Source organism: Muscardinus avellanarius, assembly GCF_963383645.1.
Source record: "Muscardinus avellanarius genome assembly, chromosome: 3".
NCBI classification, from domain to species: domain Eukaryota; kingdom Metazoa; phylum Chordata; class Mammalia; order Rodentia; family Gliridae; genus Muscardinus; species Muscardinus avellanarius.
Window position 1 is genome coordinate 30,608,929 of NC_137788.1, and position 24,207 is coordinate 30,633,135.

A 24,207-nucleotide genomic window follows, 5' to 3' on the forward strand; every position below is an offset into this window, starting at 1 on the left:
TGGAATTATTGGAAAAATTCCCCGCTAAGGAGGACTGCTTCTTCTCTACATTGTTAAGAATCTTGGATATCACCTGTAAGGACAGAGACTTTAGGGGAGACCTAGGAGAAAGGCGGTGCTGAAAGCAGTCTCTGCTTTGGCAGTGGAGACTTGTATTCAGGAGAAGCAGATATCGGAGCCTACCAACCTTATTATTTTTTTTTTTGAGAAATTACACCAAAGGTTGAATACTACCGTCGCACATGCTTAGGAAGACTGGACAACATTCAGAGTGGGAAAAGAGCTTGGGAAAGATTTAAAATGGTGGAGACAGTGGCAATGGCAGTGGCCAGTACTCAAGGGAGGCAGAGATCTGATGCATTACACATGAAACCTTTGAAGTAATGACCCCAGAGGCAGAATACTACCACCACACACCCTCGAGACCGTGGAACAAATGGTTGGGTGAAGAGGGTGCTCAGATTAGAGCCTGCCGAGGGGTGAGGCCGGCGATGGACACAGCAAAGCTGGGATTGGAGCCAGTCGTGAGGCAAGGCCGGTGCTGGAGCCTCTGAGGCCGGGATCAGAGCCTGCTGTGAGGAAGGCCAGTGTTGGGGCCTCCGAGGCTGGGATCGGAGCCAGCTGAGGGGTTAGGCCAGTGTGGGGGCCAGCGAGACCAGAATCGGGGCCTCCCACGAGGCAAGGCCACTGCTTGAGCCAGCAAGGTCTGGATCAGTCCACCGGGTAGCCAGGCCACAACTGGGGACGTCAAGAGTGGGATCGGTATTTGCAATGCAGCATGCACAGAGAAATATCGCAGAAAATTAAAAGCAGATGCTTCCCCTAATCAGCAATAACTAGGAGGAAAGGGGCAACAGGAAGTGGTCGAGCTATAGAAAGGGCCCTATAGTGAAACAATTAAGGTGACCAATCAAAGGGTATGGAATAGGGAAGGATGGAGCCTCTTTAAAAAGCAAGAGGTACATAAACATATGTATCAAAGTTAATCACCAAACAAGCATGGGATTGAGGGAGGGGGAGGGGATGGGATGGGGACTGGATGAGGGCTAATTGGATGATGTCTGCTTTTATATCCTCTCAAGTCTTGTATTCCAATGTGATGTATGATTACAATGCACCAATAAAAATAAATTTTTAAAAAGTCCTAGTTTTATGAATGTTGGCTAACTCACCTTAAAAGATGGACTCAACATAAAGTTAAATTGATGGAAGCAGAACACAGACAAGAAATAGAGTTCTCCTGGAGAATCCCTTGACTCCCAAGGGAAGGGATTTGTCCTCAAGAGGGTAAACCATCAAACGGAGCTGGCTTCCTCTGTGTGTGTTATCCCAGGTTCTCAAAAACATGTCTTTAAAACAAAAGGAAAACAGCCTGAGGCAAACACAAGAGGTCCACAAGCTCCAGAGATCTGAGCTCCAGGGCTTTGATGGAGCTGGGCAGGGGCAGGAAATGACTTCAGCATGAATGGGCTCTCCAAATATGAGGCCAGGGGAGGCCCCAGGGAAGGTCCTGATCCACTGCCTCTGGGTGCACCAAAGAAGGCTCCCTGGAGAAGGTAAAGCTTCCAATAGGCATAAAGTAGAGAAAGAAATTCAGCAGATGCCCAAGGAGAGGAGGGCGTTCCCAAATGGGACCAGGCTATAGAAACCTTGGAGGCGCAACAGCATGCCCGCTGAGCTCTGAAGGCTTGCAGGGAGGTGGACTGTGCTGTGCAGAGCCAGGCTGCTCTGGGCACTTGCCCTGAGGGGGCTGCCTGTGGCTGAGGAGTGGGCAGAGCTCTCTGCACTGCAAGATCTGAAGGATTGGGGACCTGTAGCAGTCCCCAAAGAAGGGACACCTGGTCAGTCTTTGCAGTGGTGGCAGCTGCCAGGAAATGCTTTCTAAGAAGGCCAGAAAATGCAGGTGCTCTGGCCATCGGTGACAGGCAGGAGCAGGAGAAAGAGGAGAGACCCAGGGAAGAAAGGCCTGGGCTGCGGGAGTAGAAACCAGAGCCCATTGGTCATCCAGGAGCCAGGAAGAGCACTTTCTCAAGTTGGTTTCTGGGCCCAGAACACTCACCTGATTTCAGCCAGGTAAACAAACTCAGCAAGGACTTCCTGAGCATCTGCCACATGCAAGACACACCTCTGCAACCATCATTCAGTGTAGCAATAGCCACAGATATCAAAGCATCATATTGTAGCCCATTCGTATATAATATACAGGATTACTATTTCTCAATTAAAAAGTAAAAATAAAACTTAAATTATTAAGATCTAGGCCCTGCTTGCTCTGTGTATTATCCCAGTTTCCTCATCTCTAATGTAGGCCAAATTCCCTGCCTTTTCAACTTGCTGTAAGTATTAAGTGATTGAATGTCTAGAAGATGCTTAGCACAGTGTCTGGCACATGTAGGTACCAAGTGGGCTGCTTTGCTATTTTTATTAATATAATAATAATGAGATCACAGAGGGGGCTGGAGATAGAATTCAGAAGAAAAGCGAGGACAATCCAGCCAGATCTGTGTGGGGCCACCACCCCTGGCCCTGCTGCCTTAGCTGTGACCCCCACCTGTACTGAAGGTGAGAGTCTCCCTCCTGTACCTCATCTGCCAAGGAGAGGCGGCCCACCCTAAGCAGTAGAGGCGCTCAGCCCACAGCAAGCCCCTGGCCCCTCCCAGGCTTTAAAGGCAAAGCCAGTCAGAGTCTCCATCGCTTTCTTACTCCAGCCTCCCTGCCAGGTTATCTGAGGGACTGAGACTCCCAGCAGACCCAGCTGGGTGGCCAGACATTCCAGGCCCACCAGAGGCAGCTGTGAGAGGTGTGGCCTGTCATGCGAGGGGCACCTGTCTTGGGTACTAGGAGATAGAGTGAACCTGGACTTTCTGGGCAAACCAGAGAGCCATGAAATGGGGCTCAAGGCCCAGCTGCACACACAGACATTGATGCACATATGAGATCAGTGGAGGCCGCAGAGAACAGGCACGGGCTCACCAAGGAGCCTGCACAAGCACGCTGGCCTGGCCTCAGCCGCTCAGGTCCAAGACAAAAGGGACAGTCAGGCTTCTGGTGGAATCAGCACAGCTGGTCTCTAAACAGCCCTCCATTCTGGCCACACACCTGCCTACCTGGGCCATGTTAACAGCTTCCACTCTTAACCCCTGCAATCGTGTCACACAGCTTTTCAAAGCTGTAAATTTGGTCACATCAGTCTCCCTTATAAAGTCCTCCGTGGCTCCCCAGTGCCCTGGGGATAAAGCCCAGCCTCCTTATTGTGGCTTACACGACCCTCCATAGAAGCCAGCAAGCAGGTCATTTGTTTTACATCCTCCTTTGTTCACTCTGTTCACGCTGGACTTCTTCAAGTTTCTTAAACAGGATATTGCTGATAGGTGAGCATATTTGGCCTGCAAAGCTGGTAGCTTCATATGGTTCAACGTAACGCACCTGCCAGCCCCTGGTTGTACATGTAGCATATCCCTCCACCTAGAACACTTCCTCACTCCTCGCCCTCACATTCACCTGATGGCCCCTTTCTCCTCCTTCGGGACTCAGCTCAACACTCACTTCCTCAGGGCAGCCTTTCCTGATGCTGCCCGGCAGCCTGAACTTCTTTCCTATAACATTCACGGATGTCTGTCTTTCCTGCCAGATTGCAAGCTCTGTCAGGGCAAGGATCACATCTGTCTTGCTGACACTTACAGCCCCGGCAGCTGGCACGGGGCTGGCGTACAGTATGTGCACGGTAAAGGCTCACTAAGTAAACAACTGCATTGGGAATGAGTAGGTAAAGCTCCAGCTATGGTCAGCTGCTATATGATGACCGTCCACCTTCTGTCTGTTTCAGATATCTGTTTCTGCATCTGTAAAAAGAAGCTTCCTAGCCGGGCGTGATGGTGCACGCTTGTAATCCCAGCATTTGGGAGGCTGCGACGGGAGGATCATGGTTCACAGACAGCCTTAGCTACTTAGAAAGGCCCTTTTCAACTCAGTGAGACTCTGTTTCAAAATAAAGAATATAAGGTAGGCCTGGGGGTGTAGCTCAGAGGTAGAATGCTCCTGGGTTCCATCTTCAGTATCACAAAAAAAGAAGAAGAAGAAAAAGAAGCTACTTACATCAAAGAGACCTGCAAATTAGATCTAGATATGTTTGCTCTTACACTGTTTTAAAATGTTGATGGGATCAGGTTGTGGGCCTATAATTCCAGTACTTAGGAGGCTGAGACAGGAAGATTACAGGTTCGAGGCCACGCCACGGGCTCAGCAACTTAGTGAGACTTTCAAAATAAAAAAAATAAAAATAAAAAGGGTTGAGGGTATAGCTTGGAGGTAGAATAACCCTGGGTTCAAGCCCCAGTACCTCAGTATTAATGGGTCCACCCGAGAGCTGGATGTAGCCACTAGTTCCCTTGCTGACCCATGGGCTCTGCCACAAGATGAACTATGTAAGATGCATGCAGGGAAGGAAAAATAAGAGAGAGAGAGAGTTTCAGCTAAGTGTATTCCCTGCAACCACCACACTGACTTGGCCTTCATGGGGGTTTGCATAACCCGGAGCAGACACAGGCATGGCCTTTTCAGAGAACTCAGAAAACCTCGATGTTTACAACATCTCTGGCTGCACAGCTGGGCATGCCTAGAATTTCATAGTGAAAGGGATCCAGGGCTCCCCTCTAACTTCCCTGGTTAATCTATGCTTGAACAGCTCTATAACAGGAAGCCCACCAGCCCCCAAGGCATCTTACTGAAGCTTCAAAATAGCACTGAATATAAAATAGCTGGTACTGAATCAAAACCTGCCTTCTTGGGCCATCACCCCACTGGCCCCAATTGCAGAGGAGCTTCCAAGACCAGGTTTGTTTTCCCCTCTACGCTGTGGTCCCTACAGATTCAGAGATGCCACTCTTGACTTCAAGTCTCTAAGTTGCGGTCTCTGAGCATCCGTTCTGGCACTCAGATGGCACCTGGCTGCACCTTATTCCTCTCCAAGTGGCCGGGATTGACAATGAGAACACTTTTTGTGTGGAAGAAGGAGGTTGTGGGGCCCTAGACCTTCCTCACTGTGGGCCTCAGATCTGGGCTCTGTGAGCAAAATAGCTCGCGGAAAAAGCCATCTTTTGTGCAATGAGTCAGACTCAACGATTGCCTGCCCTCCCCAACCCCAGGGGGAGATTGATGCCCACACTGACAGATCACTCCAATGTATTAGGTAGATAAAGAAATTGATTATTCCATAAATCATTGTCTCCGTGAAAAAAAAAAACCAATTTTTTAAAAAAGAAAATATTATAAATCTGTCCAAGGCTCTGTGAGGGAAAGTGTAGCCATTCCAATTTAATTGTCTGAGAGCTTCTTTGCTACAGCCTCAGAAAGAAAAGCCCCTGAAGCTAATGACTCCCAAGCTAGAGGTTCCCACCATCCAGCAAAGGCCACGTCATGTCCTGGATGAGATGGATTTACATCACAGCAGGAAGAACTTGAGTTATCCAGAAAGAAGAACCAACCATTTCAACAAAAAAGACAGAATCGTATCCCTTGGAGACTTAAAAATGGAATACCAATCCCTGTTCTGACTTTTTCCCTCCCTGTGTATGCCTGATCCATGGTTGGGTCCAATTCTGCCAAGAGGGAACTGGCTAAAATGAACTCTGGGGGATGGGATGTGGCAGCTCAGGCTAAAAGAACACTTCCGGGGCAACCTAAGTGATGAGTTGGTGTCGTAAGGGCAGGAGGAGGGCAGGAGTGAAGGGTGGAAGGAAAAGATGTGGCGGTGCTCACCTGTAATCCCAGTACTTGGGAGGCTGAAACAGGAGAATCACAGGCTCAAGACCAGCCTCGGCAACTTACTGAAACCCTCAGCAACTTAGTGAGACCCTGATTCAAAACAAAAAATAAAAAATGCTTGGGGTGTAGCTCAGAACACTCCTGAGTTCAATCTCCAGTAAAGCACATGCATGTGTGCGCACGCGCACACATACACACATATACACACACACACACACACACACACACACACACACACACACACTCCCCCTCCCCGGCCCCAAACCAGGACACAAGAAAATGAGTAGGATCCAAGTACAGGGCTCTGGTCTGGATGGCACACACCTAAATGTCAAGGAACTCTGGCTATCTCCAAAGCTGGCCTCCCCTGAGGGCACACAGATACCTCCTCAGCCACAGATGCTGCCCCCGCCCCCACCAGCCCCTGCCCTGTGTGCTCTGCAGTACACAGAGTGGGCGCTCCATAAATGTTTGGTGAATCAATGAGTCAGCCCAGAATCCATGTGAAAAAGACAGGAAATAAACATGAAATTACAAACAGCATAAAAATAGCCACATTTCCAAAGCAGATTTTTCTGATTCCCCGAATCTTAAAGGAAACAGCAAAAATGCCCAAGTCCCCATGGAGCCAAGATATCTCAAGCCAGGGTCCCTAAAGGAGCCCAAATGCTGTAGACTCCATAGCCCCCTTCCTCCCTGCTTATTCTGGATCTTTCTATCTGCTGTATGACATCAGGGCACCATCTTACTTCCTAAACCCCTGGGCCACATTTGCCCAAACCTGATTCCTTGTTCAGAGGTGAATGCCAATTCTTCTGACTCTACCACTCTTTTCCTTCTCTGGCCCTTTGGCATTTAAGTCTCGGTCTTCACTGCCAACTCTCAGTTCCCCTGCGGATGGACAGAAGTCTCTCATCCCCTGAGACACACTGAGGTCACTCATGGCGGGACCCTCCTGTCTGGGAGAGGCCCCCATCAACGCCCACCCATCCCAAGGCTGCTCCGACACATCCAGGTGGTGGAGCACCTGGAGCTGGGACTCTTGGGGGAACACCATGAAGCTGTGACACATTTATTTCCCATCACCTGAACGAGGAGTAATTTTATTTATTAGCAGAAATGTGGCTCTATTATAGGTATGCAGGGCTCCACAACTCAGGAAATAATAACACAGAAAATACTTTTAAGAAATCACATTTAGCAGGATAAAAATACATTACAGGAGCCTACTTACCAAATGCAATGTGAAGGGTGATGCTGACAAGCCGAGCACAGACGCTTGGTATCAGGTGTGATATTTGACAATGGAACGTTCACTCGTTTTGTCATCTGCTACTGCTCCCTAGCAGACAAGCCGTACAAGGCACGAAAGATTTAAGAACAATTTATGTGGAAGGAAAAAAAAAAGGAGAAAATCCTATCCCTTCACTTCATCTTCTTTTACCACAGATGCATTATAGGGTTTCCTAGCCTACTGTGTGCCTACTAAACACCGCAGTCCAATCTATCAATACCGAAATCCTAGAGGAATAGCATTTGAAGAAAGAATGTCTGTTTAGCAAGACTTTACAATAACCGAATCAACCCGTCTAGAAAGAGAGGTCAGCATGCAGATGCTACCCGGGGCTGGGGCTGCTCTCCGTGGTGCTGAATGCAGAGGTGAAGGGTGATCCTTAATCTCCCTGCCTCTTGGGGAGCCAATGACACAAGTTGATCCATTTCCTGTGAGCTTTTATAAACACATATGAGTCCAATTTGGATTCTTTTCCCGTGGAAAAATGTTTCATAGGTGTTTTTCTATATAGGAAAGGTCTAGTCTACTTAGGTTTCCTGTGACTGAAAATGTAAAGTTTGTGTAGGTACACACATCTTGTATGCTTGTGCTAGGAAGATAGGTGAGGTTTTCTTAATAGACTGGAGGCCAGAGGACCCACATTTTTGTCTGGTCATTTTCCCTTTCCTACCCTCAGTATACCCGTTTGTGATAGAATAGTGAGAAGTACTCCTGTGGCTTCAACACTGGGATGCCTCCGTTAGTGTTCTGATTCTTCTGTGGACTCCGAGCATCAAACATGAAGCCTTACATGGCTTCCATCAGCACAAAAAGATTTCCTGAATTCAAGAGGAAGACACAAGGCTTGACTTCTCTTTAAAAAAAAAAAAGCCAGGGATTCAATCACTTTGCTCTAGTCTCCCCCGGCCAGCAGTCCCCATGGACCAGCCATAATTCAGGAAAACCTGAGAGTTCACCCATATTTTATTTACTGATTCAATGTTACAAGACAAGTAAAATAGACGGCTGTCACCTCTATTAAACTGGGCAGGAAAAATGGCCATGTAAGCAACGGGCTCTTTCTGCTCATGACGTGTCATCTCTTCCCCCAGGGAAGAGAGCAAGGAAGGGGGAGGGCCTGGCCTCAGGGGAGAGCCTGGTCTTGCTGTCTTCAGGAGGGAAAGTGCAGGACTCCAATGTAAACCTGTCTCGCCCTTGCCTTCTGCTACACCAAAATAGTAGACAGATCAGCCCAGTATCTCAATTTACCCACCAGTCCAAAGGGCATGCCCTGTACTCATCCGTCGGGTGTGGGATAAATAATAGATACTCAGGCCCAACCTGGGAGATCTGTGAGAGGGAGCAAACTTCCATTTGGACATCTCTCATTTGCACAGACATATACATGCGCACTCACTCTTTCCAGAGCCCAGTGTGGATGATGCGTACATTTCCAGAGTTAAAGGGCTCAAGTTGTCTGTCTGTACATCCTGAATCCCCAAGACGACTGTCAACACCTCCACTTTACAACAAAGCTGTCATTTGCCTTGTTGTCTACACACCCTGGCTGGACCAGTGATGTAGTAAAGACAGGAAAAAGAGAGACCCGACCCACGAGTGGCAGCAGTGTAAGGAGCACAGTGGCAGTTCCGTGTGGCCGCCGTCCTGAGTGATCAGCCCACCGAGGACAAGAGAACAGAGTTCTATTCCTCCCTTCCTTCAGCTCCCAGAGGGAGCTGATGATGAGGGGCAAGTGGGATGGAGATAAGGGTGGTGTCAGAAAAGGATGGAGGGAGGATTGTGGTCTCTTCTTCAGTCCCTTCTTGAAGTAGACTGCTGTGTCTCTCGAGAGAGGAGAAGCATCATGATATGAACCCAACAGTGGATACCAAGTCTAATCCCCAGCTTGGGGAAAAAGGAATCCCTCCCCCGGGTTCCCAGCTCTACCCAACATACTAGATTGTAAAGGTCTTGGCATAGCAGGTGCCATATTGGTATGCCAGAAGATAACACAGACATTGTCAGAACCTTGAGCTCACAGAAGAATCTAACAGTCTTTCATGAAGTCCTCATTGATGAGATGGAAAAGGGTTGAGCTGAATGACAGGGCAGCTAGGTGGACTTATATTCTAATGAGGATATTCATCAATGCATTCATTTATTCAACAAATATTTACTAATCATCATGATGAGCCACGCGCTCACTGTGCAGGAGCGCTGGGCAAAGTGGTGAACGTGCAACTGTGGCCCATGCTTGCACAGTGCTCATCTCTAAGGTAACGAAGAATAACAACACAGTGAGTGCTACAGGGGAGGCATGGGGGCCGCGGAGACCTGAAGTCGGGGTTGAGAAAGGCTTTCTTGAGGAAAGAACATGTTCTCTGACACCCAATATGAGCAGAGTTGGCCAGAAGAAAGAGGAGAGCAGAAATGAGAGTGTGGGGGAAAGTACAGGGCTGTCTGGACCCTTGGGTGTTTGGTGCAGTAGAAGACAGAGTGTGAGGTAGGGAGGGACAGTGCTGACTCCAGGGAGGGTAATGTGCAGATCACAAAGGCCATAGGCATGAGCAAGTCACTGGTGTTTTGAAGTGTAGAAGGGTTCATCCAAGACCACTTGCTAAGTCCAATGACTCTGACATCTGTCACTTCCTGTCTAATGTGTTTATGACAGACATGGCCAAGGTGAGGGAGGATATGCTTATCCCAGGCTCTGCTGGCATGGAGCATGCTGGAACACAGAATGGGAAACCCAAAAGCTTCAGAACCATGGTTCCCCACCATACTACAGGCCAATCATCACTTGACCTCTCTCCCTCCCACAAGCCCCAGGAAGGAAGCGACAGAGGAAGAAGAGTGTCATCCATGCCTACCTTCCAAGCATGAAGCAATGGAAACTGACTTTGGTGGTCCAGAAATAATGAACAGGAATAACTGCCTAAGGATTCGGCAATAGCATTTACCGAGGATAAACGACAGGCCCTGCCTTTAGGCTCCAAAGATCAACTACCAACAAGAAGATGAGAGAGAAGTTATAGATGAGCGGTGATACTTGTGGAAAAGACCTCGTGATCTCACGAGACCACCAGCTCAGTACAAATCAATAGAGTGAAGTGGCTGCTAAAGAGCCTGAAATGATTCGGGGTTGTACCACTAGACACCAGACTTGAGATCTGAGGAGGTGATCATCTGACTGCTTTCAATACACAAGCAGTCTTGTGGCCCACTCTCAGCACCAGGCTGGAGGAACTGGGTATCTTTAGTATGAAGAAACGCCTTTACATTTCTGCAGGAGCATACCCAAATGAGGATGGGGTGGGGGTGCCCAGGACAATCATAATAGTAAGAGTAACGGGCAGCATTTATTGAGTACTGACCATGACCATATTCCAAGCGAATATATGTGCACTAATGCACTCCGTCCTTATAAAACCACCAGGAGGCAGGTACCATTCTTGTAGATGTTATTGTTGTTATTATTTTGAGAGATTAAATAGTATGACCAAGATTGCATAGGTGAGAAGAGATAGAGGCAATCTTCAGAGCCAGGCTACGGGATTCCAGAGCCTGTGAGTTTATGCACAATACTAGATTGCCAAACTGTCTCAAGGGTTTCCTTTGGGCCAGGCAGGCTAATTCTCACAATAATCCCATGAGGTGAAATCTGTTATTATCCCCATTTTTCAGGTGAGAAAATCTAGGCTTAGAGAAATTAAGTGACTTATCCAAATGTACACAGCTGAGAGAAAAGGAATGAGAGTTTAAACCCGTATAGATACATTTCAGAACCTACACATTCATTCATCCCCCCCCCCCTCTCATGGTGCTGGGGATAGAACCCAGTGGCATTCTACCTCCAAGCTACAGCCCCAGCCCTATTTTTTATTCTTTACTTTGAAACAGGGTCTCGCTGAGTTGCAAAGGACCTCATAAGTAGCTGAGACTGTCTGTGAACTGCGATTCTCCCACCTTAGCCTCTCAAATGCTGGGATTACAAGCGTGCGCCACCACACCTGGCTAGAACCTACAGTCTCAATGTCCACATTATAGTGCTTTCTTGGGACAGCAGGGAAACATGTTTCATTGTTTTAGGGGAAAACCTGCAACCAAGATGGGAGTAAACCAAAACATTTACAATAAAGAACAGGCAGGGCCCCAAAATGGTGAGCTTCCCATTATAGGTGGTATTTAATTAGAGACTGGCTATCCAGACTCATATATATATATATATATATATATATATATATATATATATATATATATATATATATATGTCATTCACTGACCTGAACAGTAGTGTCTCAATGTGTAGTTTCCAGCCCAGAGCATCAGCCTTCTCTGGGAAATAGAAGTTCTCAGGCCTTATCTCAGACTCACTGAGCTACAAGCTCTGGGGATGGGGCCCAGCAACCTGAGACTGAATGAATAATCCAGGTAATTCTTATGCATGCTAATGTTTGAAAACCAGAGGCCTAGAATGACCCCTGAGTTCTCTTCAGCCTGGACTCTGTGGCTTTTCGCCATAGATAGGAAATATGATGCCTGTGGCCCTGGGAAGTCCTTGGCTGCCTGCTCCTGCTTTTCTGCCCAATTGGGCAGCTTTTTTGGAATAGCATATTTCAGTTTTGCAGAGCAGATGCAGGAAGGCTTTGCAGAAGTCTCCCTGGTTCCCATACTTAAAAAGCTCATCCCTGCAGTTGTTCAGAGAACTCTATAAACCCCTTCCATCGGCAGCCTGTCTGCATCAGTCCCTTCAATGGCGCAAGACTTAATTGTCTCCTACAGACCGAAATCCTCTTCACACAAACCAGAATCTTAGCTCCTTCTCATTCCTTTTTCCCCTCTGCAGTCCTTAACCACCACTCAGCATTCAGGATTTGGAGTGAAAGCCCACCACTCCCCCAGATCTCATTCCATCTCATTATCTCCGATCTCTATGATCACCATAGGGACTCTCTCCTCCCCAGCTTTTACCCAAAGCCTCATTACCCCAGGTCTCCCAGAGAAGAGGCAATATCTATTCCCTGGAGCCCAGCCTCCAGCCACAGACCCTTTCTGGTCCCTACTAGCCTGCCTTCCCAGGAAACAAGATCAGACTCCAGAAAGAGCTGATCAGGATTCCCAAGACCAGCCTCTCAAGAGCATCCCATTACCTGGGGCTTCCCAGCTCTGAATACATGCAAAATGCATTTCAATGACAACACTGCAAAAATGCAAGGAAGAACAGGACTCTAGGGCTGCAGGTATATGATATAAGAAAATGGTCCAGGAGCATCCTAGGAAAGATGCCTCTTTTGTTCTTGTAATTAGCACAATTACTGGACCCACCCATTCCACGTCAGGGTCCATGCATATGCAGGCAATGAACAAATGCCATATACTGAGCTGCATGGGGTACAGAGCACCAGGATTAGCACAAAGCAGAGAGCACGAGATGCAGACAGGCCTGGGGCTCCAGGTCTGATGGCAGAGACATGGCCTCTATCCTTGGGACACCCTCTGTTTCCTCCTAGCAGTTATTAAACATCAGGCACTGTACAAAGAGCTTTACATACTTTATCTCCTTTAATCCTCACAATAGCTGTATGGAGACAATAACGACAACTATAAGGCAGAATATGATTCAACTTAACATTAATGCTTCTATCTCACAGATGAAGACATGGAGGCTCAGAAGAGACTTACCCAAGGTCACCCAAAAAATACATGTCAGAATCACACTCACTGGAAAATCTGCTGCATTTAATCAAAGCCAAGGCATGCCATTATTTTGAGGTGCCAAAAAGAAAAAATACTGCAGGTAAACTCAGACATGACATGGGAGACACATATTGGGGAGGGAAAGTCCATCTTGAAATCAGTGCAGTATATTATTTGACTCCCAAAAAAAAAAAAATCATTCTACTTCTAGGTAGTAATGGGGGAGAGGTGGCCTCTGGCAGCACATTGTCTGAATTCTGTGGCCTGTGCGCAAGTATTAGAGAAGCCCAGATACAACCCAAGCTTAACCACAGTCAAGGTCAATAACCATTAGCAAACAAGGCATAAAGGTCAAGGAAAGCAAGGAGGGAGACTTGGGAAACATCTGTGAGGAGAAGGAAATGGCGACTTGGGGCCAGAGGCAGGGGGGACCCTAGAGGCAATTCCAAAGGAAATAAAACCAGTTGCAGAGTGGGGAGTCTGCAGAGGGTTCTGGGGCTTGGCTGCTAGAAAATGTGGCCCCAGGGAAAGAAAAGCCAATCAGAATGACCTGTTGTCCTCAGATCTAGTCTTCAATCCTTCCATCCAAACTCATCTTTCCAAATCACACTTAACTAGGATTAGTTTTCTGGGGCACTGGAAGCAGATGGAAACCTGAGTCCAGGAGCACACCCAGAGGCTGGGGCAGGGCCAGGATTTATGAAGGCGCTCAGTCTCATAGCCAGACGTGTAAGTCAGCACCATTTGACAGCCTCCTTAAATCCTCCTGAATGCCCCCTTAGCCTCTCCCCAGTCTAGGCCCAATACCAGCCTCACACTGCAGGAATAAAAATAGGGAGCTGTAGTGATCTTGGGACACCTTTTCTGAAAGGCTTGGCTTCTTGTTGGCTCTAAGAGGTTGGCAGTGTCATCCCCATTTTATAGACTGGGAAACGAAGTTCCTGGGAAATAGGATGGCCCCTCTACCATGCCGATCCCAAATCTGTAGTGACTCTGAGAAATGCAGCTTCTTCATCTGCAGAACAGCACTATTCCTGGCAGAGCTGGCAGCCACCATTATCCCAGGCTCCCCTTATCTCCTGGGAGAAGGAACACGAGGGACAGGTAAGAGGAAGCTGGTTTCCATTTGTTTTTGTAGAGTTGGCATGGGGGGGAGCTGGAAAGGACAGGTTGCCACACCCAGGTGCCTACACCCAACCACAGTGCCTGTGGAGTGTGGCACCGAGGCCAGGGCTCAGCGTCTGCAGGCCTCACCTCCCCATGTGGCCCACCAGCCTCAGTCCCTGACCAGCCGGCTCCATTTAGAAGATGGGAAGTGACCCTCGACCCTCACTTAAAAATAGAATGACCATAACACCTATTAGCCTGGAAGGGAAAATGGGGAGGAGTCGTTGTAGGAAAAGAGAGGTGAGGGAGGAAGAACAAAGAGAGTTGCCTCTCCAGCCCCCTTTGGTTGGCAGGTGGCCGATGATGTTGAAGAAGGTAGGAAGACTCCCACACACAGGCCCTTGGGTTTCAAAGCTTTGACAAAATCTTTGAAGTCAGCCTGGTGGCTCCCAGTGGGAACAGTAGACCAGAGATCCTAGAGCACAGGGATTTCTGTGGGTGAACTGGCCCCCTCCAAGGGAGAATCCAGCCTTTATTTAGGACTTAGATTAAATTCCTGGGCAAAATCCGAAGCCAGGACCAAGTGGGACATATAAAGTGTAAGCGTGTGTGTTGCAAGAGAGGCGGGAAACCATACCTTTCCCCCGAAGGAAGTGAAATCTGCCATCCTGATGTGGAAAGTTGGCATTCATGGGGTTAAATGTAGCAGCGCCCAGAGGGCCACACACCCCCACCCCAAGTCCTGTGATCTTGGGCAAGTGAATTTACCAAGCTTGGTTTCCTCATCTGCAAAACAGGGAGAGGCCTGCAGGATCATGAAGGCTCAGTAAGATGAGAAGCAGCAGCTACATTTATCGGACATTGACGAGTCACTGTTTAAAAAGCGCCAGCTAATATGAGCTATATTGTTTTGCTTTTATTATTCTGATTTTGCTCCAGGCCCAGGTGGGGTCCCAGGCAGGAGGCTGAGCAGCCATGTGAGCACGGACACACTGCCCTCTGGTGCTGCTGCTGCGAAATCAGTACCTGGCAGAAGGGTAACTCCAAGAAACAAGTCCCAGGCCAGGGGGCCAGCCCACGAGCATCGGCTCCATTTCTACACTGGGCTCTCAGCACCTCTGCCCACCCAGAGCTCCAACCCCATCACACCAGCCTCAAGAGGATAAGCCAGGGCCTGTTGAGTACTGGCCCCAGAGAAAAGCCCTGCTCCTGGAGCACCAGGCCCCTCTGCAGCCAGGCAAGGCCTGGGAGTGCCTGACTCCTCAAAGCCTGCAGCCTCTCCTGCATATACTTTGTACCTTCTGCAGAGGAGAGGTAGCTCTCATGCCCACAGGGCACCCACACCTCCTCCCTGCACAGGGGCACTCCATTTCCTAGGGCTGGGACACAGAATGCCTAGAGGAACATGGGGACTCAGGGAGGCTCACCAGCCCTACAAAGGATCCTAAAAGCAGCTAAGCAGTATTGCATTTCTAGAGGCCTGGGGGATGAAGAGAGGCCCCTCAAAGCCCTTTTCACAACAGTACAGTGGGCTGGACTTCTGAACGCAGCCCATCACACCCGGCCGCTGGGATGCAGGTGACCTTGGAAAAGCTCAGTTGGGCCAAGGTGCCCGGCTCACCCTGCATAAGCCACTCTAAAAACCCCAGGTCATCCTTACGTCAAAAGACTGTTTAGCACAATGTGAGGAGGCATCGAGAAGAAATTAAACTCCAGCTGGAGAAGGAGGAAAAGCCCAGGCTGACGGGAGCAGCCGGGCTGAAAAGTAGAGGCAGAAATTCCTCAAGTTAATGCTTTCTAGGGCCCCTCGGGCCACTCCCAGGTCTTGTCTGAAGCTATTTACTTCCAGGGGGGGAAAACCCTATTGATCTTCATTCAGCGGCTGTCTGCTTCTACACGGCACAGCACATCACTGAGAAATTTCTCATTGTTTTACACACAGTGGCTTCTAAACTCAAGAGACGAATGCTCAGGGTGATTTGGGCGAAGTGGTCCTGATTGGAAGAGTCACAGAGGGGCTAGTTTGGGGACTCTGAGGGAGGGGGCCTCACTCCCACGGGAGGAGCCACAGTTGCCTGCAGGACTCCTGCACATTCAGGAAGCTCGGGACCTTGCAGCTAGTTCTTCTTCCTATAGATGGTGGGGAGTCCAGAGCTGGAGCGTCCCTTCCCCCCACCCCATACACATACACCTGCTTTATGTCTCTGCAGTCATTTGGCTTTGAGCTTCTCCCTGGCTGGCTAGCGAGCTCTTCATCCACCCAAGCTCCTCATCATAAAGAAGGCCGACCAGGCTTCCCCAGCTGCTGCCACCACTTTCCTGGTTCCCTTTTCAAATTCCAGGCTGGACCTCAATCCTTCAGCATTTCGGTAATCTGAGGGAAGGTTTAACCAGGAAGCCTACAATGACACTAACAGTTCCCACCAGTTTACACTATAGGGAACTTTGAAATCACAGACTATACCAACCATGAAGGCCAATCAAATTGTTTACAGATAAGGAAACAGGGTCGAGGTGGGAAGGAGAGCCTGATTTCATCAAAGTGGACCAGTAAACTGGCAGAAGAAAGAGCAGAAAACTCAGGCTTGCTGCCTCCAAGCCCAGAGCCCCTTCCACTTCTGTGTCTAGGTTATGGAACCTGGAAATATAGGTCCTTGTGGGAGGTCACTGAAGCCTATTGGGCTAAGAGGACCCCACATTAAACCGCCTTCTATAAGTTAAGACCAGGATTCATCTGAACAATAATAACGATGATAACAATAATAATGAAATGCCGAACAATATGCCTTGCAAACCTTCAATGAGCAACACTTGATAATCACACGCAGAATACATCTTCCACATATTCATATAAAATAATCAATGATCATTTTTTTCCCGCAGACTACAATCCAATTACTCTCTCTCCCTCACTCTCTCCCTCTCTCCTTTGTTACTTGCAAACCATCCAAGCAATCAATGCCTTGACCTCTCCCTCTGATAGACACAATTACAAAAAGACAGCGCAATGCAATTCATCTATTCAAGACAGATTGTTTGAACACTCTGTCACACTGCTGAGCTATCCATCTCCTTGTCTAAGAGGAAATTTCAGCCCCCAAAAGAGGCACAAAGAGAGGGGGCGGGCACGGTGCTCCCCAGCCTAGAGAGCCCTGTCTTGCACCTGCAGGTAAACCCTCTCTGGGCCGGTGTTCAGCGACGCCTGGCTGCTGAAAAAGGATTCAGCTCCAAGCTCAGCCAGCTCCACCATCAGCACCTGCACCAAGCAGGATAACCAGAAACACCCAAAATGCTCCAGAGCCCAATTTCCTCAAGTCCTGCAGCCCCAGCCAGAGCCCTAGATCTCAGGGGTGGGAGGGACAGGAAAAGGGAGATGGCATCCGCCCAGCCAAGGCGGTGTGTTTGGGTTTCAGCATGAGAAATTCCGTGCCCCCCACCCTCTCCACCATATCCACTGTAGTTTCTTGGCTCCAGCTGGGGTTCCTGCATGGGCTCAGAAGGATGGAAGCTCAGCCCCCCAGGCGGCTCCGAAGAAGCCCAGAGGCCTCGGAGCCCCCATCCTCTACCCATGCTGGCACAGCTCCAGCGGTCGGTCACGTTTGGCATCGGCCCAGTACCCCAGTGCCCGGGCTGGAAATCAAATGGGGCAGGGCTCTGGGATATAAATGGCCTGGGCCGACGTGCTAATTAATCCTAGGGCTTAATACGAAGAAGATTAGAAGAGAAGAGGGCTCTGCCATGCTTTAATTGCATTATTACATGCTGAATCCAAGAAAGAGCAAGCAGGTTTGGGTGTTTCCTCAGGGCCCTGAGAAACCCCCAGCCCAATCCAACTTCAAGGTGAGAGGGGAGTGAGCTGGGGCCCATCATCCCGCTCCTTCACAGTCCATCCCTCTGGGGCTGCCCTCACCTGCTCCAGGCTCTCTGGGCCTCCTAGGACTTCGATCCCTGGGTCATGCTGAGAGAAAAACCCATCCCATGCTCCTGGAAGAAGGACCAAGGAAGGAGAGCCCCCTCGAAGCACGGGATGGATGGACAACATCCTTAGGAGCCCCCATTTTTCTTCCAAGGACACCCTGCTATGCAGGTTCCCCAAAAATAGAGGGACAAGAGAAGAAATAAATGAAGTACTGATCCACTACTAAGAGACTGCCTGCCCCTATAGTGGTGGCCAAGTGGTATGCTGGGCAGGCTAAAGCACGGATAGCAGACTTTGGGCTTGCCAGGAGCAGCCTGGATTGCAAAGGGTTAAGCCTGACCCCTACCGTGAGGGCTGTCCCCAGAGTCCCCACCCGTGCCTGGCCTTCTCTGCTTTCCCACATTTGCCTGCCAGAGTCCAGGGCAGGAACCGAAAGATCTCTGCGTGGGCAGAGCCCGGGACCGTACTCTACACCCATCCAGAGGTCAAGTTCAAGGGGGGCTGGCTCCTGGGAGAGGGCCAGGAAGCAGACAGGCCCTCTTGGGGTTCTGACTGACTCCTAGGAAAACCTCAAGTGCAGAAACCAAGCCCGACATGGGTTCCCTGCACTTCCTGCGCCGCTGGCAGCGCAAAGTCCGCGCTGGAGAAAAGCCACAGAGGAGGAGGAGAAGGAGGAGGAGGGTGGCCCGGGCTGCCCGCCCTACGCCAGACACTGGCCGCGGCGCCTCGCGACCCCCGGCGGCCCAGGTCTCCGGCCTGGCGGCGGGCGCAGGGCCGGCGGTGAGGAGGCTCCCGGGTGGCCCGACCCGGCCCAGCCTAGTCGGTCGGCAGACCTGGGATCCGCGCGCCCCGGCCACCACCGCCCTCCGGGTCCCCTCCTCCAGCCCCGAGCGCTGCCCGCAGGGTGCCTTGGGCGGCCACAACAAAGTTAAAGCCCGAGTGAGTCTCGGGCGAGAAGAGGCTCGGAGAAGCCGGAGCCCCGGAAAGCCGCGCGCAGACCCGCCAGCCGCCGCCAGCTGCGGAGGGATTTCGGCTAACTTTCACAAGCACTCGCAGCGCTCGGCCGCCTCCGTCGCTCCCTTCCCCGCCACCCCCGATGCTCCGGGCAGAGACAGGCCCGGGTCCCTAAAGGGCGGCGGGAGCGACCGGCCGGGTCTGCACCTCCCCTGCCCCACGCCATGGGGCTGAACGGGGGCCACCGAGGCGGACGAGCGCGGCCACCGGGCCGGCGAGGAGCCCCGCTGCCCTGGTCCTGCGAATCCGTTCTCGGCGCCCCGGCCGCTGGAGCAGCGCCCGAGTTGGGGGCGCAGGGCCGGTGGGCAGAGAGAAGGGGAGAGAAGTTGGCGCCTTCCCCCGGGCTCCCGCTCCGCGGGAAAGCCGGGTCCCAGAACTCGGTGTGCGGCCAGTCCCGCTGGCGGTCGCCGAAGATCCGCCCGCGACTCGGGTTGGGGCTGGGACCCTTCGCCACGCTCCGCCAGGTCTGACCCCCCAGGAGCGCGCCCGGGGCCCCTAGCCCGCCAGGCCCGCCCGCCCTCCTCCCCATAAGTAAGGCCTGCGAGCCTGGCTCGGGAACTTTGTCCTCATCAGCAGGACGAGCTCCTGCAGGTCCCCGGCCCCGGCAGCCCGGAGAGAGGCTGGGAAGATCTCTCGGGACCGCGTCCATGGCCCCCCATTCCCGCCCCCGCCCGGGCGCGCGGAGACCCCCGGCTCCGGGGAGCCCTTACCGATTCGGATGACGTGGGGCATCCCGCGCGAGTCTGGGATCCAGAAGGCGCACACGAGGAGCCCGGCCCAGTATTCCCAAACCAGACTCCGGAGGCGCCGCCAGGGAGCGGTCATCGTTGGGCGCCGCCGAGCGTGCCCGGGGCGCGGCCGTGGCGGGCTCCCCGGGGCGGCAGCTCTAGGCGCGGGCGCGCAGCAGCCCCCGAGGCGCCGCCTGGCCCAGCCGCCGGGCTCCCGAGCGCCGCTGCGAGTGGGGGGCGCCCCGCGGCGCTGCGCACATCTTACTGGGGGGCCGCCCCGCCGGCGCCCGCCCCGCCCGGCTGCCGCCCCCGGGCTGCCCGCGAGCGAGGTTCCGGGGCTCCGCCCGGGCTGCGCTCGGACTCGGCTGGGGCTGCGGCTGCGGCTCGCGTCGGCTCCGCTCCCGCGCGGGCTCCCACCTGCCCCGGCTGCCGGGCGCTGGCGGGCGGGCTGCACGCGTCTCCGGCCGCTCCTCCTCCAGCCGCCGCCGATGCTATCGCCCGGGCTCGCACAAAGCCCCGGAGTGGAGTTGCACGCGCGCACACACTCCCTCCCAGCCCCCTCCCCCGCGCCCTGCCTCCCGCCGCCCGCGCTCCCTCCGCGCACTCCCCCGCGCACACACACTTCACACTCGCCGAGGCGCACACTCGCGCTCACACCTGCGCAGGGGGCGGGGAAGGGCGCCGTGGACCCGATTTGGGGGACCGCCCGGAGGACGAGGACTCGCCTCGCCTCCCAGACGTCCCCATCCGCCCTGCCGCCCCCAGTCCCTTCGACTGCGAGGGCACGGAGCCCGGGAGCCGGGCGTGGAGCGCGAGGGCTGGCACCGCGAGCCGGGAGACGGCGGCAGCCCAGCGGCCCGACCAGCGGGAGGAGACGCGCCCGCCGGGAGCAGCGAGACCCGGAGCCCGCCGTCTGCGGAGTGTCGCCTTCAGCTCCCACGCGGCCCGCGCTGGCTGGACGGCGGCGGCGGCCGGAGACCGACCCGGGAACCGGTTTCCCGGTCTCCTTTTCCAGTCCCAACCCTCTTGGAAGCAGGGTCGGGTCTGGGGGCCAGAGGGTGGGGAGATAGAATTCAAAGGGGATTGTCCACGCTGGGCCAGGGGAGCTGCGCAAGCTAGTAGGGGCGAGAAAACAGGTCAAACCTTCTGCGTGGAAGGCCGGACTTGACCGCGCACCACCACTCCAGGGGCTGCGGAGACAGACCGCTAAGCCCTTCGAGGGAGAGTGCCCTGCGAGTTGGAGCCCTGTCCATTCCAGCCCTCTTCCCCAACTAGGCACGAGGGGCTGGGGCCCCCTCCCCGATTAGTCCCGAGAAACAAGAGGAGGAGCAAGCTAAAAGGGTTAAAAAAAATGTTGTTTGTTAGCAATAATAATTTTTTTTTTCAAGTGGTGCTGGGTGTCAAGGGAAGAGAAGGGCTGTGGAAGGAGGCTGGAGCAGGAGGCTGCGAATTTCGCAGTTAGGCGAGTTTAATGACCTTTTTGACAGAGACAAAGCAGTGCCAGTACAGTAGATAAATAAACAGATCTGTCACCGGATAGCGGTTAGGCTGGGTGTGGATTTATTTTTCTCATTTAAATAATTTGATCTATTCTATCATTTCCAATCTCTCCCATTTGCCAGCTGTCTTGGTAAGAGCATGGCCCCCAACATCTAAAAAGCAAATCCTTAATTTTCTTACAAATATACTCTGTGTCGAGCTCTCCCCCGCCTGTTAATTTTGCCATCTTTTCTTTCCCTCCCTGTCTGGGCGCAGGGGACCGGGGCATTGTGTGGAGATGTGAATATGGCTGTGGCCAGTCCTGCCAATTAGCAGGGGACTCCCGCCTGCAGAGACTTCTGGGCTCTCCTCTGGACCAGTGAGACGTGTGCCCTGGCTCCTGAACATCCTGGATGATCCGCTAGCCTATACAGGTTACCAGGGACCCGTCCTTGCCGTCCTGGGCCTCCCTCACCCTCCAGCAGGAGTGATTGGTTTCCCAAGCCGCCGCTGGAAAATGTTGCCCAAGAGACCATGGGGAAGGACTTGCAGAGCCAGAGAAGTGGCAGCTGCCACCTCCCAAAAGAGAACGGGCCCCAGAGGCAGGAGAGGGGAGCAAAGACCCCATGCTCTGCTGGGGGGCGGAGGAGCTTTCCAGTGAAGACACCACATGGGTCACAGCCCCATCACCTGCCTGTCAGCTTCTACAGCTGCTGTAGTAGTTGCCCCAAGGAACCAGAAGGCCTGGGTGTTCTCTAAGGAAGAAAATCTCAGCACCCAAACTCAGGCCAAGGATGCAGGTCAACAGTGCCCCAGGCTGGCTAGGGGACTGGGTCAGGAGGGGAGCGCTCTGGTGCTAATTCATATGGATTGCTCTGCAGGCAGTGGCAAGAAAGAGAAGAAACAGAAAGGTAGAGGCTTCTTCCCAAGGGAGAAGCAGTTCTGAGGCAGCCAGAGGGAGGGATGGAGGGTAGGGAGCAGGAGGAGGAAGAGTGGGCTTCCAAAAAACTAGCAAGCTAGGAGGTGAATGATGAAGACCGAGCAAGCGGGGGTGTGAGGCCACTGAGGGCAAGAGTGTAGCTTGTCACCAGGAGCCTCCTCGCCTCCCCAGGAAGCAGCCCAGGGGTGCAAAGGGGGGCAGGAGTTCCCCAGCATTGCAGACGAAGGCTTTTCTCTGCTTCCAGAAGGCTGCGTTGGGAAACCACCTCCTCGTTGCAGAGGCTCTGAGGTTAGCAACCCGGCTGGAACCCTGGGTCAGAAGGAAGCTTCTAGCTTCAACCAGGACTGGGTCTTGACAGAGTTGCATGCCATTTTGCAATATAGGCGTCCCCAAAGTGACAGCAGCCTGATCCTCCCTGTCATCCCAACAACAAAAACAACAGCCATGTTTATCACATGTTTGCTGTGCTCCAGACAAAGTGTTCACTACCTTACATATTCTGTATCATTTTATCCAGTCCCCTCTGCAACCCACCCTGACAGCATTTTTGTTATTATTCCATTTTACCAATGATGACTCTTAGCCTCAGAGGAGCTAAGTCCAAAGGCACACAGCTAGAATGTGACCTTCCTTCCTTCTTTCCTTTCTTTCCTCTCTCCTTTCCACTAATCATTACTGGGCACATAGGCCCACCGGACCACTAAGTTTGCAGGGTGACCCGAGTCCCATACCACCTGGGCGGTGCACTGACAGGCTCCTGGGAAGCTCCTCATCTCTGCGGAGACCCCTGGCGTCTGCGGCTGTGGGAAGAAAGGCTGCCTGTAGAATACAGGATTGGGGCCCTTCCCTGGAGCGAGCCGGGGCTCTCTGAGCCGGGTCCCTCATTCATGAAGAGAGCCCTGTAGCCCCTCTCCTGGGATCCTGTGCCTCTCTGGCCTGCTATGCCACCAGCAGGCACCAAGGCTGGCATGATCTCCAGCCGCATCTCTCGGGATTGAGAGCCGCCAATCCTGGCTTTTCCAGTTGTTGGTAAACAAGTCTACCCACCAGCCGGGCCTCGCTCCCCTGCTCCCCCCACAGGGCAGCCAGCACAGGATTTATGAGGCCTCCAAACCTCATTCAGACTAATGCAGCTTTTCATTCCCAAATAAAAGGGGCCGCTGTCTGAAAGGACAAGTGCGCCCGCATTTCATTAACATCCCCTAAAACGGCTGAGCTGGCCCACGTCTCTGCCAGCGAGATTCATGTCTCCCACAGGCTCGCCGGTGGGGGTGATGGTAGAACTCCCAGAAAGGAACCAGACCGTGGCCCCGCCCCCACCCGGCTCCCTCCCAGAGCCCTCCCCACTTCTGCGGGCAAGGGAGGGGGCCCCCAGTGGTGGCCGCAGGCTCATTTGGACGAGTCCCCTGTGTGTGTGTTTTGTTTAGACTGATCCACTCAGCTCTCAGTCCCCCCACAATCACAGTGAGTGATGAGGCCCTGGGCTCGAGTTACTGAGATTCATGATCTCCGCTTCCCTGGGAAGCCACTGAGCAGAGCATGCGGCTGCTGAGTGCGGATCCCTAGGACTTGAGTGCCCTCTGCCGAAGCCTGCCTACTTTCAGCTCTTCCAGCTGCCCGGTGGCAGCGGCGGCGGCAGCAGCAGCAGCAGCAGCGGGCAGGGGCTGGCTAGGCTGGACACTGCAGCCCAGGCTCTGGCCACTCCCCTTGGTGCTCCATCACCAGGCCTGCAGGGGTAACTGCAACCTATGCACCTCCCTGAGAATGGGGGGGGGGGCAGGTGACCTCTCCCCTCTCACCCAAGTGGAGCCTGGACCAGATCTTGCTGCTCATCTTGTCAACTGCCCCAGCAGAGAGGGGCAGGGGGCAGGTCTTCCGGGAATTGCTCTGTTTTACAGCTCTCTCCTCCGTGGCAAAGTGCATGCTCATTTCCAAAACCAAGCTCCCACCCGTTGCTGGACACAGGGACCTGCTCCTTGCCCAGAGATGAGGACCCTTTCATCAGCCTGGAGTCTCTGGCCCTCATCCCAGTCCTGAGAAGGGAGATGCACAGCCGGCAGCCACCTGAGCAAGCAGCAAGCCCAGAAAGGTGGCATCACCGTAGATTTTTGTCAACAGTCAAGCCAGTTTATTCCCACTGAAGTCAATTCCTGTGTTTATTGTCAGCTTAACCCGCTGCTGCAAGTTATTTCTGAGCAGTGAGGGAGACAGGTAGACAAGCCACCAGAGATATGTTATTTCACTGACATCTGCGTTTCAATGGTCTGGGTGCAGTTGTGGTGGAGAA

At 52.6% G+C, this 24,207-nt stretch overlaps 1 protein-coding gene across 1 annotated transcript in view; it reads right to left on the reverse strand.

Moving 5' to 3' along the window:
* The window catches only part of GRIK3 (glutamate ionotropic receptor kainate type subunit 3), a gene marked incomplete at both ends in the record, with an annotated part of 224,976 nt that extends 205,378 nt beyond the window's left edge, over nt 1-19,598 (reverse strand). Inside the window, one exon of the mRNA XM_080692401.1 lies at nt 19,484-19,598. Within this exon, the coding sequence (XP_080548527.1) occupies nt 19,484-19,598 (115 nt within the window). The remainder of the gene's footprint in view (nt 1-19,483) is intronic.
* Nucleotides 19,599-24,207: the final 4,609 nt, after the last annotated feature.